This window comes from Pinus tabuliformis, chromosome 9 (assembly GCF_031772625.1).
Source record: "Pinus tabuliformis cultivar Carrire ecotype Pingquan chromosome 9, CPIR1, whole genome shotgun sequence".
In the NCBI taxonomy this organism is placed as follows: domain Eukaryota; kingdom Viridiplantae; phylum Streptophyta; class Pinopsida; order Pinales; family Pinaceae; genus Pinus; species Pinus tabuliformis.
The window spans coordinates 785,410,213-785,426,775 of record NC_142307.1 but is presented as its reverse complement, the minus strand read 5'-3'; the positions used below and the strand labels follow the sequence as shown (position 1 = coordinate 785,426,775).

The window sequence follows — 16,563 nt, the reverse complement described above, 5'->3', positions numbered from 1 at the left end:
AGGGGATCGTTGCCAAAGAAAAGTTTCCTGATTGGAATGGGCTGTGGTATGACTTCATTCAGGAAGAGTTGCGAGACGAGGATCTTCATATGAAGAAGAAGTGAGGACGTGTCACCTACAGCAAGAATGAAGGGAAAGTAGAAGGAGGACTTGAGTAAGATCAAGTGCTTCCACTGTGGCGAGATGGGTAATTTTTCGACGAGATGTTCGATGAAGAAGAAAACAGAAGATGACGAGAAGAAGAAAGGGAAGAAGGTCGCTTGGATTTCCACTTGCTGAGAGAGATGCTCTCACTAGCAGATTGGAGGAGGAAGACCTTTCCTTGATATCTCTTTTTCTCACTGGTTATAATCGATGAGGCTCCATGGTACATGGATAATGGAGAGTGGAAACATATGACAAGGTCACACGAGGCATTTGAGACTCTAGCTGAGTGGGACTCAAAGTTGCATATGGTGTTGGGCGACAAGAGTCAAAAGGATATTCGCGGATCGAGAGTTGTGCCATTTAGGATGGAGTCAAGAAAGGTGATGTGAGTCCAGGATGTATTGTTTGTACCAGGACTTAGATATAGTGTGATATTTGTCTCAGCGATCAAGCAAAAGGGGTTTGAGGTCTTGTTCCAGAGTGGGAAGGCAAGACTCAGGCCCAGAGGCTCTAGCTCTGTAGGTGTGGTGATTCGAGTTAGAGGGCATGGTCTATATAGGTTGAGGGTAAAGCCTATGGATCATGGGAAGAAGCAGGAGGATCAAGTGTAGGTTCTAGAGAAGCAGGTGCAGGCTTCAGAGGAGCAGGTATAGGTTCCAGAGAAGAAGATCCAGGTTCTAGAGGCTCAAAGGGAGTCGAGTTTTAGATGGAGTTTGCAAGTTCAAAGGGATACTTTGCGGCCCAAGAAGAGTGCGTGGTTAGTGGGGAGCAAGGGTGCTTCCACAACTACTAAGAAGGAATCATGGAGGGATTGGAAAATGATTAAAGAGAAGCAGGATGCTTCCAGTGACAATGACACTTCCGAGAGGCGTAGTTCACGCTACAGGGATTGTTGTAGTTGTGAGCGCCATGAGTTGGGCAAGTGTTGTGGGTAGTGATGATGATGACGCGATACTTCCTAGTCTTGGAAGTACCTCCCTCGCTAAGAGGGAGTGTTGATTTTTGGTAGCTTGGGAGGTACTCCAAGCCCTAGGGTTCGAGGTTTGGAGGTTGGAGCACCACAGTAGGGCATTGTGGGCTTGGAATCCAAGGTTTAGGCTTTGCACCTGATCTTGTGGGTGTGAATCCATGAGGCCCACTAGGCACGTGATGGGGAGATGATAGAGGATGTCAAGATGAATTCAACGCATCGAGAATCATCGAATTCCAAATTTTATAAGTGGAGATATGAATTTTTCAAGATAGTTGGTGGGTTTTGTGGCACCTAAAGCAAGTCGGCCTAGTTTATTTGTGTGCCACAAGGCATGTTGGAGACACCACATGTAGCCCTCACATTTGTATATAAATGGAGGTGAGTTGAGAGTCACTTGTATCCAAGTGCAACATTCATAGAAGATCAACTTCTGAGGAAATTGAGCTCTAGGAGGAGGAGGACGAAGTGCAGGAGGGTTTGTTTTGGGTGAGTTTACATCTTCAACAAGGACGAGGAGCTACGAAAGGAAAATCACAACCCTAGATGTGAAATCTGTGCTGGAAGTGGAGTAATTCTGTCCTTACAGGTTCGAATTCAGAGCAGGAGGCAACCACATGGTCTAGGCATGATTGAGAGGGTTTCTTGTGTGGTTTAGAAGAGATTAAACCACTCTTTCTTAGGCCACAATCCAGGCAAGTGTACGGCCTACTGTCCCTAGAAAAGTGTCACAAAGGTGGCTTGGGGCTAATAATTAGCCCTAGACAACAACATACAAGAGCACAGGTGGAAGGAGCTAGGCCACAATTGTTAGGAGGCTAAGAATAGGTGTTGATGTGGGATGATGTGGTCTACAATCAAGTCCTAACCAGTCAACCTAACCTACAACAGTATTGGACCAGACTTGAGGTATGTTTGTGTTGATCTTATGTTGAATTGTTGCTAGGTGGATGGTGTCCAAGTGTGGACAATTGGCAGCATGTAGTAGTGAAAGAGGACAGTTTCTACAGTGATTGGATGACAATGTTATTGGGCACATTTGGATTATTGGAGGGCAGTGTGCAGGTGGCCCAAGTGTAGGCCTTGATCAGTTTTCACAAAGGGAACTTGTCAGCTAAAGGTGGGTGATGTTTGGAGCCCTATGAGTATCCCTTTGAAGGAAGAAGGAAGCTACTAGAAGAGGAAGTTTTATAGCTCAGGGATTGGCTAGCCTAGAGGAGCAGATTGGATGAGCCAAAGTTCACTAGAACAGAAGGGACTTGCAGCAGTGATAGGTGGCAGCCCTCTTGAAGTCTCTATGTGTTGTTCCTTGATGGAATAATGAGTAGGTAGTGAGAAGATTGGGAGCAGAATGATCAACAAATAACGGGGTATGGCAAGGCAATTATGAGGTGCACTACATTAGTAGATCGTCAGATTGTCTTGTATTTTGTATTGTCTTGTACTAGTTTATTTTGAGGGCCATTATCCCTAGTATGGGAGACCTAGACAGTTGTATTATGAGATGATGTAATATAACGAAGTTGGGTTGATTGTACATATTATAAAAAGTTGTCTGGGTATGGCAAGGCAACTATGAGGTGCACTACATTAACTAGATCGCCAAATTGTCTTGTATTTTGTATTGTCTTGTACTAGTTTATTTTGAGGGCCATTATCCCTAGTATGGTAGCCCTAGACAGTTGTATTATGAGATGATGTAATATAACGAAGTTGGGTTGATTGTACATATTGTAAATTTTGTAAAAAGTTGTCTACATTCTTGTACACTTATAGATTTACTATGTATATTGTTCCGTTGTTGCAAAGTAGTCTTATTGTGATACTTGGTTTGGTAGCATCATTGATTTAAGACTTTGTCCTAGACACTATTGTCGTGGAAAAGCAACAACACCCAAATCAAAGAAAATAATACAGAAGTAAAAGGTTTACTAGAGGGGTGGAAAAGGAAGATCAAAGATGTTAGATTTTGGGTAGCTTAGAAGGTATTTTCAAGAGCGGACAACCCACCAGTAAGTTATTTGTTGGGAAATTTACCTAAAAGTGGGGTTTTGGACCCAAATGTGGGTTTAGGACCTAAAAGAGAAATAATTGTTTATTCTAAATGTCAAGAGGCTAAAACCTTAGATCTAGAAGTTTCCTAAGTGACCCAACGAAAGGATAAATAGAGGAGGCCTAAGGTGAGATATCACATAATGTCCAAGATAAGATGTAATAATTCTTGTGCTCCTTAGGAGGCATAGTTTTGTTGAATATTTCTAAGAAGGTCGACTAGGGATGGAAAGGTGCCAAGTTATGCTCTAAGTAGGCTGCATTCAACTACAACCAAGTGAGGAATCCGCAACGTGGAATCAAGCCCTAGATCTAAGGGTCGAGGTAAGGAGAAAGAAGTTGAGGGCCTCTAGGATAGCCTGGTTATGATCCATGCTATGAAACTTGGATTGAATAGGAGGACGAGGCTTGAAGGATGTAGGTTGAGGGTTTCAAGATACTTGGTTAAGTGAACAAAAGTATGAGGAAGTGCCGAGGGTAGAGTCAAAATGCCATAGTAACCTATCTCAAGAAGCAATCGATCCCAAGAGGAAGACACATAACCTCAAGAGGAGCCGCGATGATGAAAGTGAAGTTTTTATGGTCTCATTTGTTTGGAAGAAGGTCGAGTATCTTTGTGTTTTTTGTACCCTAGTTAGGGCTATCTGCAGACCAATTTAGGAGGATTTTGTGACCTAACAAAGGTTTGTCCAAGCTGAGTTTACCCACTGTATTTCTTTGTGAAGGCGGGTTTCTGTTCAATGTACGAGGAGGGTTGAGCCTTGGAGGCTTAATAAGTCTCAGTCTTACCTACTGTGGAGGGCCTCAAGTCTTTTGAAGCTTTGCTGGAATTCTGGGGTTAGCTTGTGCCCTAAAAGAGGCCTAATCTAGCCTTAGAAGTTGGATAGAGGCTACGAGGACAGGGAAGGTATAGGGCAGTGAATGGGGCTGATGTGTTGAAGTTTTGAGATGTTGAGTTTGTATCTCGAAGTTTGTTGATTATTTTAATGAACATTGGTTTTGAGTGCCGAATCTAGTGTGAGTAAGCTAATTGTTGGAGGGCTAATATACAGTGATTTGAAGGGCGGATTCACTGTGAGTAGCAGAGCTATTAAAGGCTGATATATGCAAGATATTTTACCTTATGAGTAGTTGATCTAACAGAGATTAGGAAGGATCCTAATCCCTGTGTGGTTGTGGAAAAGGACAAGCTAGGTGTCAAGGATAACAAGGACTCAAAGGACTATGGACATCAACAAGTAAATCATGTGTATTTGTTCTTATCCTCTCATTGGGAAGATTGCAGATCTGAAGTAGTAGAACACAATCCTTAATCTTTTGTATACTATGTATACTAGTTGTACTAGTGATCGAGGGCCATGATCCTTGGTATGGGACCCCCATGATTCTTTTATTAATGGACTAATCAAATAATCGAGCCTTGGGCTCAAATCACTGTGCACTAGATTGATTTCACAATTGAAGATTTCTGCTATGCAAAGTACTAGAAGGTTGAGGGTTCCTAGTGTGTTTGTGTGCATGATTAACCTCATATTAGATCTAGGGCCTATAGAAAATTCAACATGGTATCAAAGCAACTTTAAAGGAATGTGGATCAAAGTGTGCACAAGTAGTGTGTTTTAGTGGATGTTATGTAGAATCAAAGGGAGTCTAGCTTCAGAGGGAGACTGCGAAGGATTGTGAGCTGCCCTTATGGAAATTTGAATCTTCATGTTCTATCGAGATGGAGTTTTCAACCCATGCAAAGACAATCAAGGACCATGAGAGAACATTCGTAGTGGTGCAAGGAAAGTTGTAGACCCTTCGAGGACAAGCATGTATCATGTTGGAAAAGTTAGGTTGCATGCGAGAACATTCATGCACCATGCAAGACAAATATTGGCCGAGTACAAAGAAGTCATGGCACATACGAGGATGGATATAGCTACGAAAGGAAGGTCATTACACATGTAAGGACAATCATGAGCATGAAAGGAAATTCATGGAGCTGGAAGCGTGAAGGAAATACCTTCCTCACTAAGAGGGAGTGTTAGATTTTGGGTAGGTTGGAAGGTATTTTTGAGAGATGACAACCCACCAATAAGTTGTTTGTTGGGCGATTTACCCAAAAGTGGGGTTTTGGACCTAAAAGAGAATTATTTAATCTTAGGTTCAAGAGGCTAAAACCCTAGATAAGGAGGTTTCCTAAGTCACCCAAGGAAAGGATAAATAGAAAAGGCCTAAGGTGAGGTCTCACATCATGTGCAAGAGAATATTTAATATCTCGTGTGCGAAGAGTGCTCTAGCAGGGCCTAGTTTTGTTGAAGGAGGACGAGATACACCTGTTCTAAGAAGGTCAAGTAGGGATGGAAAGTTGTTGAGTTATGATCTAAGTAGGTTGCGTTCCGTTATAGCCAAGTGAGGAAGTTGCGGCGTGGAATTAATCCCTATCTCTGAGGGCCGAGGTAGGCAGAAATAAGCTGAGGGCCTCTAGGATGGCTTGGTTGTGCTCTATGCTATGAAAGCAAGCTGGAATAGGAGGCTGAGCCTTGAAGGAAGCAGGTTGAGGGTTTCAATATAGTTGGTATAGTGAAAAAAAGTATGAGGAAGGGCCGAGGGTAGAGCCAAAATGCCATAGTAACCTATCTCAAGAAGCAATCGAGCCCAAGAAGAAGACACAAACTTAGCAGGAGCTGCAAAGAGAAAATTGAAGTTTTAATGGTTTGATTTGTTTGAAGAAAGATGAGTTTGCTTGTGGAAGAAGGCCAGGTATCTCTATGTTTTTTGTGTCCTAGCTAGGACTATGTGCAGACCAATTTAGGAATATTTTGTGCCCTACCAAAGGTTTGTCCAGGCCGAGTTTATCCACTGTATTTCTCTATGAAGGCGGGTTTTTGTTCAGTATACAAGAGAGGAGGCTTGAGTCCTGAAGGGGACCTAATAAGCTTCAGTCTTGCCTATTGTGGAAGGCCTCAAGTCTTCTGAAGTTGCACCAGAATTTTGGGCTTAGCTTGTTCCCTAAAAGAGACCTAAACTTGCCTGAAAAAATGTAAAAAGGCTGCGAGGACATAGAGGAGGTATAGGGCAGTGAAAGGGGCTAATGCATTCTATTTTTGATTTGCTGAGTTTGTATCTTAAATTTTGTTCACAAATAAAGTCGTGAATAGTGAAAGGGGCTAATGCATTCGATTTTTGAGTTGCTGAGTTTGTATCTCAATTTTTTTTCACAAATAAAGTTGTGAATAGTTTATCTTTAAGGCTAATGTATAGTGACCCTAGAGGATCTAAGTGATTTTGAGAAGCTAATTATTTTAATGAATAGTGGGTTTGAGTGCCAAATCCACTGTGAGTAAGCTGATTGTTGGGGGGCTAATATACAATGATTTGAAGGGAAAATTCATTGTAAGCAGCAGATCTATTAAAGCCTGATAAACACAAGATACTTTACCTTGTGAATAGCTGATTTGATGAAGAATAGGAAGGAGCCTAATCCTTTGGTGTTGGTGGTAAAGGATAGTCTAGGTGTCAAATACTACAGGGACTCAAAGGGTTGTAGAGATCAACAAGTAAGTCGTGTATTTTTTTCTTGTCCTTTCATTGGGCAGATTACAGACTTGAAGTAGCAGATTGCAACCCCTAACCTTTTTGTACTATGTATACTAGTTGTACTAATGACCGAGGGCCATGATCCCTGGTATGGGAACCCCATGATTCTTTTATTGATGGAATAATAAAAAAATTGAGCCTTGGGCTCAAATCACTGTTTACTAAATTGATTTCACACTTGAATATTTTCACTATGTAAAGTGCTAGAAGATTGAGGGTTCCTAGTGTGTTTGTGTGCATTATTAGCCTCAGACCAAATCTAGGATCTAAGGAAAATTCAAAAAAATAAGGGATGAGTCATGTCTCCATGATTGCTCCCTCCTTAGATCTCTATGTGAAAATTTAGAAACTCGAATCCTATCGCAGCAATTAGAAATTATTCTCTTAATTTCTATTTTAATTTAACATTTTATTTATTGTTTTCTCCAACAAATACTGAATAACTCACACTGCAACCTACACAAATAAAATTGCGGACAAATAAACACTGGAAGAAATGCTAGCACTCACACATAAAATAATACAGTTAATTTTGGACCAATGTCCTCGGAAAAACCCAACTTGGAAAAACCAGTGCAGCAGTTGAGGGTTTTACTATTATGCAACAGTGAAATAATCTGATTACAACTGGATGCCAAAATGGGCAATCCTACAGAGAAAAACTGGCAATAAAAATCTAGTGAGGAATTTTGTCACTCCACAGGTAAATCTGGGCTTTGACCTCATCTCAAATTGAGTCGTCCAATTTGGCTCTGCGCAGTCACTGTGTCACCCTAGTGTACTTGCTCTTGCACTCAGCTCGGAACAAATTCTCCTCAATCTGTTTGATTAGTTGCTGTCTGGGAAAATGTCTCTCTTGGCTTAGAGAAAAACAGGCAATAAAAATCTAGTGAGGAATTTCGTCACTCCACAGGTAAATCTGGGCTTTGACCTCATCTCAAATTGAGTCGTCCAATTTGGCTCTGTGCAGTCACTGTGTCACCCTAGTGTACTTGCTCTTGCACTCAGCTCGGAACAAATTCTCCTCAATTTGTTTGATCAGTTGCTGTCTGGGAAAATGTCTCTCTTGGCTTCTGGAACCTTTTCCCAGCTTCTGGCACTGAAACTTTGCTTCTCCCCAGCAAAATTGAAATTACCTCTAGAGGCTACTACATTGCTTTGTGTTAGCTTCTTTGTGGCTCCTCTTCCTCTCTGCAAATGCACTCGCCGGAACTGGAATTCTTCCTTCGGCTTCACTGTCCTTGCCCCTCTCTCAATGCTTCGATTTCTCTGTCTCTCTCTCCGGCAACTGAATGTTGCTACTTAGGAAATCGATTTGCTCATGAACTACACAAGTGATTTCTCCAAGCCCCATCGACTTCTTCTTATAATCCTCTGTTGAGACTTCAACGACCAAGATTAGATCTTAATCAATGGCTAGGACTGCTTGAGGTTGATCTGTGTGAGTTTCTAGAACATTCACACTTTAACTTAATTAATTATGATTAATTAGTCATATTCCCTAAGTTTAGACTTAGGAAATATTTAAAATATGATTAATAATCTAATTAAATTATTTCTAGGCGGAATTTCTCGAAATGATTTCTGGGTTTTGGAGATCTCATGCATTCTAGCCTCTCCACTGAATTTCAAGGCTAGAACACATCTGGTGCTACAAAACTAACACTCCCTCTTAGTGGGGAATGTGTTCTAGAGTTGCTGCCTCCTATAGCAACACCTCGTCTCTACATCATCTCCTGTCACGCTGCTGATGTCTGGCTGCTGCTTCCCACCAACTATTGCACAACTCTGATATGTGATGCATCTGTGTTACTGTTGACCTTGCTGAATTGCTGCCAACCCTGCATCTGCACTATAACTCCCTCTTCATCTGCTGTTGCAACTGCAACATTTGCAACTAAAAAGCATCCTAAATACTGAATCAACTGTGATCGGTATGATCCATCTGTCACTCGAGTCTCTGATTGCTGCTACTAACTGTGCTGTCACTGAGGCATTTGCACTGCTGTTGACTCTGCACTGTGTCATTTGCACTGCACTCCCCAAAATCTGACTACAACTTTGCATCTGTCACTCTGGCATCTGACTGCATCTACTGTCATTGATCCATCCTTCTATTGAATACTGTGGGCACCTGTAGCAAGGTATTGATTCAAGAGGTGGACTTCCTCAAGAATCTTGCCTATTTGTAGCACTCTAGGGCTATAAAACCAAGTCACCCCACCACATCCTGTCCCACCTTGGCAAGTTGTCTCTGCCCAAGATACTTTGGACAAATATATGCTACTCTTCTTAGACACTATTTAGTGCCAATCGCACTAGCTCTGTGGGTTAAGGAACTGCCTCTATTGCTGACAATTGGTCTTGGATCTCCAAAATTTTGGTGAAGGAGGGGTCTATGGGTTCCCCTTTCTGCATCCTAGTGCATCTCAACTTCTCTAAGTACATCTTTCGTTGATCGGAAGTGCCTTGTATAATGTGGAAACTTGAAAGTGTATCCCACATCTCTTTGGTTGTTCCCTAGGCCGCTATGTGTGATAAAATGTGATCTTGAACACCATCAAGGATCAACATCTTTGCCTTCCCTATCTCCTTTCTGTACTCCTTCAACTGATCTACATCCCTAGGGATAGATACCACTGCATCTATGAATGGTTTCAGGCCACATTTATCTAGAAGGAAGGACATCCTTGCCTTCCAGATGACATAGTAGGAAGCACCATCCAACCTGTCTTGATCTTGTAGCCTAGCAGTTGCCATCTCAAATACTGTCGAAAATCTCCTCTTCCCTTTTGCTTAGTTGCTGCTTAGCTATTCGTACTCCCTGTTGGAGTGATAAATCATGCACACGACTGTTGATATGCAAGGGAAATCAAACTTCTTGAGACTAGAAGTTCCTTGAGGAAAATTTTCCTTTAGCGTGTGCTCTTCTTCCACCCGGCACTAGCTTTGCTCTATCAGACTGCTGCAAAAACCACTACGTCCGTCTAGAGATCTTCTCTACAAAAAATACTGGCTGCTTCGTCTGCCTCTAGAAACTCTTGATCTAGAGAGATCGAATTTTTTGTCCCTCTCTCGGAAAAATCGATTCTCCTCAAGAAATTCAACCTCTTGGCCAAGGTGATTGCGCTGCCTTAGGGGTTTCAATCTGTTGCTCACACTGAACAACTAAACTCCGACTTTCTTTGCTATTGAGCTCTTCGACTAATCATCTGCACTCTGATACCATGTGAAAATTCGAAAACCCGAATCCTATCGTAGCAATTGAAATTATTCTCCTAATTGTTATTTTAATTTAACAATTTATTTACTGTTTGCTACAGCCAATACTGAATAACTCACACTGCAACCTACACAAATAAAATTGTGGAAGAATAAAAGCTGGAAGAAATGCTAGCACGCACACATAAAATAGCACAGTTATTTTTGGACCAATGTCCCCTGAAAAACTCAACTCGGGAAAACTAATGCAACAATTGAGGGTTTTACTGTTATGCAACAGTGAAATAATCTGAGTACAACTGGATGCCGAAACTGGCAATCCCATAGAGAAACACTGGCAAAAAAACATCTAGTGAGGAATTTCCTCACTCCACAAGTAAATCTGGGCTCTGACCTCAACTCAAATTGTGCTGTCCAAACTGGCTCTGCACAGTCACTGTGTCACCCTAGTGTAGTTGCTCCTGCACTTAGCTCGGAACAACTTCTCCTCAAGTCGTTTGATCAGCTGTTGTCTGGGAAAATGTTTCTCTTGCCCTTTGGAACCTCCGCCCAAATTCTGGCACTGGAACTCTGCTTCTCCCCAACAAAATCGAAATTGCCTCTAGAGGCTACTGTGCTGCTCTGCGTCAGCCTCTCTATGGCTCCTCATAGTCTCTAGTGACGCCACATAAGTGACTTCTTTGAGGGAGTATGCTGGTAAGAGTTTTTAAGTATTTGTATCATCTTTTCATGCTTTTCCTATTGCATGCAATGCAAAAGCAAAGGCCTTTTTTGGCCTCATGCTCAAAAATATGAATATCATATTGAATCAACTTTGTGATCTTAATCAATATTGGACTAGAAACAATAGATGAACATTGATTGTGTATGTGAATCAAAAGAGTGATGAAGAAGATCAAGATATGATAAGATAATTTTATTAATGTCCAACGAATGATCACAAAAGTAGGTTAGTGGGACTAAAGGATACATCTAATTTTATTAATGTCCAACGAATGGCCACAAAAGTAGGTCAATGGGACTAAAGGATACATCTAGTAAGAGTACAATGTGGGAGTGCAAACAAAACTCCTAGAAAATGCCAAAGCCAAATCAAGGATAAAATGAAATAAAGGGAGGATACAACAATAAGACAACCTCATAAACATGTTTTTTCGATATGCTGATTTTATCGCGATTATTATAGGAAATTTTTGCCGGAATTTTTTTTTAGCCAATTTTTATGAAATTATCGCGATAACTTCGAATTTATCGTGATAACAATCGAAATTATCGTGGGGGTCTCCGACAGCGAGGTTTTATAATGTTTTTTTGGTTTTTTAAGGGATGCTAAATGTTTGAAATGCAATTTTTTTTAAAGAAACAAATAATTTTTGAGTGGGGCAGCTTAATGATCAAGTCTAGGCCCTAGTATTGATATGCTATTCATGGTAATGTTAAATTCTTAAAGTAAAAGTGACATTCTCCTTAATCTTCATTTTCATCCTTTTACTTAAATTTTTAACATTACCATGAAATGACTCAGGATTTGAGAGTGGTTCCGGTCTCATTGGATTTCATATGGAGAAAGTAGAATTTTAGATTTCATTCAAAATCCAGTAGACTTATCAGTTTTTCAGGATTTCAGGATTGGGAGATTGTAATGTTTCCAGGTGACACCACCTACCCGGGCTACCCCTGCCACCAGTAGAGGACGTGGTCCAGCTCCTATAGATCCTACTTCTAGTTCTTCAGCTTCTAGAGCATAGCAGACTCCACTGCCAACTCCACCAGCACCAGCATCTACATCTAGAGGGAAAGGGAAAGTTGTGGCATTTTCTCGCAAGAGGGACAGAGGAAATCAATAGGATTAGACTTTAGTTATTTTCTTCATTTTATTGTATATGACAGTATGACATGATGAGATACATTATTATATTTTTTGTTGATATTTTGAGGCTGAGTTGGGACTCAGGAGTCAGGACTTACTATTCAGGACATGATTCAAAATTCAATGTTATGTGTGATTTTAGCACTAGAAATGATGTTAAACATCTTATATATTAGTTCTTTTATCATATTTATGTGTCAATGTATTTATTTTATGTTGTAGATGGTTTAGATATTAAAAAAATTGAAAAAAAATGAAAAAAATGAATATTTTTATACCAAACGATTTTTTCCCGATTATTTCCCAATAATTACGATTTTTTCCGATTTTTTCCTCGCGACGATATTATCCCAATAATGATTAATGCAACATTGATATAAATGGATCAAAGGCCTCAATGATGTAGAAGACTACGTGAATAAGTTGAAGGCTTGAGGTCAATGATGTCAAGAATGCCCAATTATGATAGCTGATGACGAGTGGGCCAATAATGGCATTGATTCACTATCAGAGTCCTCTAGATCCAACGAGGTGTCTGGCTGCACGACCTTGGGTGGATGTAAGAGCGAGCGATACTCCTAACATTTGAGGCCAAAGGAAAGAAGGTTTAGGTAAGTCTATGGATGCTCTGTTGGGGTTGGGGAGGAGTCCATCGAGGGACAAAGTGAGGGCACCCTACTCGGGAACTGTCTGGAGCTAATCCCTTTGACGTTCATTGTGTGAGTTTGAGTGAACTAATGTGTTGTCCGACACTCCGCAATGGTCTTGAGGATACTGATTGGCCTTCCAAATTTTTTTTGGGGGGGGGTGTGATGGGAGACCTGAGGCCTCACTATTCTACTATATGAAATACTTTGGAAATCAACTTGTCGCTTGTTGCTTCGATCTGTCGGATCAACCTGAAGTGTGATGTGATATTTTGAATTGTCCCTGAGTGTGGTGGGGTATGAGGATACTAGAAGAAGGTAGAGAGGGGTCCTATTGAATCTCAGGTAGTGGTAGCCCCCCTTTGATCTCGTAGTATAGGGGGCACTTAAAAATGGTGTGTTGCTATTTCTTTGGCTCTTGAAGGTGACACACATGGTAGATCCTATTAGATCTTGGTATATTGTGGTTAGTTTTTGCTTGGAGTGGATGAGAACCAACATGCAACTGGCTCAAAGAGATCTTGAGCGAGTGCATTAAATGCCCGTGTATGAAAATACGTTTGAAAGATGATAAGAGTATGTTGAAGATAAGACGTCTTAGTGAAATTTTTTTCGAATGTGAGAAATATGGTGTTTGAAGAGGAGCATGGGAAAAGGATTTTATCTAGTTAAATTTAATCAAGAAGAGTAGCTCTTATAGGAAAACTTACAAGGTAGTTGAAGGAGCCATTTTGAAAACCAACAGCTGATGGAGCTGAAGTATGGATTAAAGATTGGGACAAGAAAATATAATTAGTTAACAAGGAAATCTGAGAAGAAAATTCCACAATCATATCCTACATATATGTTGCAAGAAACATCTCCCAAGTTGGTGTACCTGTGCCTGAAATGCTGAAACATTGCCGAAACATGATTGAAATGCAGCCAAAATGCTTGTATGGCATTTTGGCCCAAACCAGCCCAATTTTTGCTGCTTTTTTGCTTTGGAAGGTTCACTCAAGCACCCAAGGAGTGTGTGTGGCCCTTTTTTGGCCAAGGAAGATTTGGTCTACCACTAAAATTTATCTCTATCCAATCCATGCTCTAGTTCTACTAAAAAACACCTTGTTCTATTTCTATTAATGAGGATAAGGATGGAGATTATTACATCATGTAATTGTACTTGTCAATAGCTCATGTTTTATATAATTTTCAGCATATATAACGGTGTATAAAGGCTGATTTTGGATGTAGAGCCTCATGTATAAAGGCTTATTTTGGAATCTTTGTTGTATTGCCTCATATATACAGGATAGTTTTGGATTTTGCATCATGTAATAATCTGTAAGACTGAATATAGACTAATCATTCCTTCTAAAATGTCATTTATGTGTCTCATTCTGTTTCTTCTTTCAAGATAATGTGTTTAACATATATAAAAGATAATCTTGGATTTGGCATCATATAATAATCTATAAGAGTGAGTATTCCTTCTATAATGTCATTTATTTGTCATTTTTTTTTCTTCCAAGATAATGTGTTCATACATACATACATACATATACATGATGTTTCTCCCGATGTTTCCATTTTGAGGGGGGGGGGTCACGTTTCGAGCCATTCCTGTTTTGGAAACTTCGAGGCGTTCCATATTTTACACAAATTAGCCTTACATTATTCACATGTACTAAAATCCTACACTAGTAAAAAATTTGGTATAAGAGTTAAGCGGCCTTAGGGCCACAAAATTTATTAATTTCCTATGATCCATTCATGATCGCAACTGCAGTTGAGTAAATCTTTTTGATGGCCTATGAGCTAGAAGACTTGCTAAATTGCACTTGGGTCATATAGTGTGCATTTTCAAGATTTTATACTATTTTGTACTTGTTCATTCCCACAAAATTTATTAATTTCCTATGATCCATTCATGATCGCAACTGCAGTTGAGTAAATCTTTTTGATGGCCTATGAGCTAGAAGACTTGCTAAATTGCACTTGGGTCATATAGTGTGCATTTTCAAGATTTTATACTATTTTGTACTTGTTCATTCTCATTTTTTTATATTATGCAATCTAGTTTGTGTTCCCCTACACACTATAGCTCCTAATGCAATGAATTCAGTCTTAAAATATAGTCTATATCAGAAATATAATGTAATTTAGAGAAATTATTAATTACATGTGTGGTTTTGGAACTCCTTGAGAGCTTGATTTCCAATATTTCTTGCAATGACGAGATGTAAAACTCAAAGATAAATTTCCTCAAGGATCACTATATCATTTTTATATATCAATGGAATGCATGCTATCATGTCTATTATACTAGCGACTGATGCCTTCTATAACTAGAGCTTTGTTTATGTCCGTAAATATGATAGCTAGTGAAAAATAACATTTTCCTTTGTTAATTGTAAGATTTTTCATTTATTTTGTGTTTATTTATCATAAAGGAAGGTATGTAATGATTTTCTTGCATAAGTCTCATCAACAATCTGTGAGCTATAACAAACCTAACTTTTCCTTCCAGATTTTATTTTGTTCTTTTCATCCATTGTAAAGTCAACAAAGATCGAGTTACAAAAGTGAAATCAGTTGAAATTAGAAATGAAATTAGTTTTATATCCTAAATTTTCATTCTAATTTTTAAATTTAATTTACAGGTAACTCCACTTGGTAGCAAAGGAGAGCTAGAAGAGTCGTTTGATTTCAGGCATGTTATGTATTGTTCAATATGTTTCTACTTGACTAACTAATATGATTATGTCCATCTCGGTTGCTTTCTTTTTCTTTTATGCATGTTGGAAATATATTCGCTAGTACATTCGATGTAATCTTCCAATGCATTTAGAAAGAGAAATGATGTTTAATGTCAAAGTTTCATGCTGACAATAGTGGGTAATACAAGACAAAATAGAGAAAAATGTATGCAAATGATTTAATATTGCAGTATATGTTATAACATTGTCATATTTATAGAGATATTGAAATTTGGGTAGCTCGAAAGGTATTTTTGAGTTGAGAAAACCCACAAAAAGTGAGCTTGTGGGCAAGATACTCAAGGTTTGGGGTTTTGACCTAAAGGAGTGGGCTTGAAACCCAAGAAAATGAATTTAATAAATTTAATTTAATTGATTTATGTAGGTTCAGGTTAGCTGGCGAGGCCAAGGGACATGACCCTTAGGTTTTCATACCCCTTGGGCAAGTATAAATATTGGCCAAAGAATCGGTCAAATCAGAAGTGAGAGGGACTTCATTTATGTGTGAGGATAGCCCTAGAAGGAGCCGCAACCAAGTGAAGAAGCCAGAGTCAAGAAGTTCTATTGATGCAAGTTTGAGGTCTGGATAGTGGAGAAGAAGTCACAAGGTTGAGGGTCACAAGCATGCTGCAGGGCCGTGTTAATTTTCCATTGTTCTATGCTGTTACAATCACTTTAGCCCAATTCTTAACTTCAATTAGCAATCAATTCAATCTTCTAGTAGTAAATAACAATTGTAGATAGAACAGTAAATACAATGAACAATAAGAGACAATCAAAAGCAATGACAAGAGACCAAATTTGGTGGAAGACTAGGGGAAAACCTCACAAGGGGGAAAACCCTTTCAAAATATTCTTCTTATTAGATTGTCATAAAATATTTGCCAAAGAGAGTACAATGATCGAATCATCATGAAGTCAAAGGTCAAAAACTTTGACTTATCCAGGAAACCATCCAACAAATATTCAAAAGATGAACCAATAGTTAATTCTCGTCAACAGTCAAAGTCTGCAATTCTGTCCTAGTTAACAGTAGTCAAAGTGTTCCCTAACTAGTCAACAAATCAGTGGTCAAAGTCCTCCAATGAAGCTCGGTCAAATGTCAACAAACTTGGCCTCATTTGATGGTCAAGCAGAGGTCAAAATAGTCCAAAGAAAGCAGTCAAACCTGGTCAACAAAGAGAGAGATTTGCTGTCAACCTTCTGTGATCAAACCTTGCGGTCAACGTAGGTCAAGGTGATCAGGATGCCTCGGTTCTTGTGCCAATTAATGCATCCTAGCAGAACAAAACTTTTCCAAAGAAAAACAAGGTCAAACCATGACTGAAACAC

The 16,563-nt window shown here is 39.6% G+C and overlaps 1 protein-coding gene across 1 annotated transcript in view; it reads left to right on the top strand.

The window, feature by feature from the left end:
* The window catches only part of LOC149151086 (DNA damage-binding protein 1a-like), a 164,791-nt gene extending 149,135 nt beyond the window's left edge, over window positions 1-15,656 (top strand). The window contains exons 7-8 of the mRNA XM_089443056.1: window positions 15,136-15,194; window positions 15,617-15,656. Coding sequence (XP_089299182.1) covers window positions 15,136-15,194; window positions 15,617-15,656 — 99 coding nt within the window. The remainder of the gene's footprint in view (window positions 1-15,135; window positions 15,195-15,616) is intronic.
* Window positions 15,657-16,563: the final 907 nt, after the last annotated feature.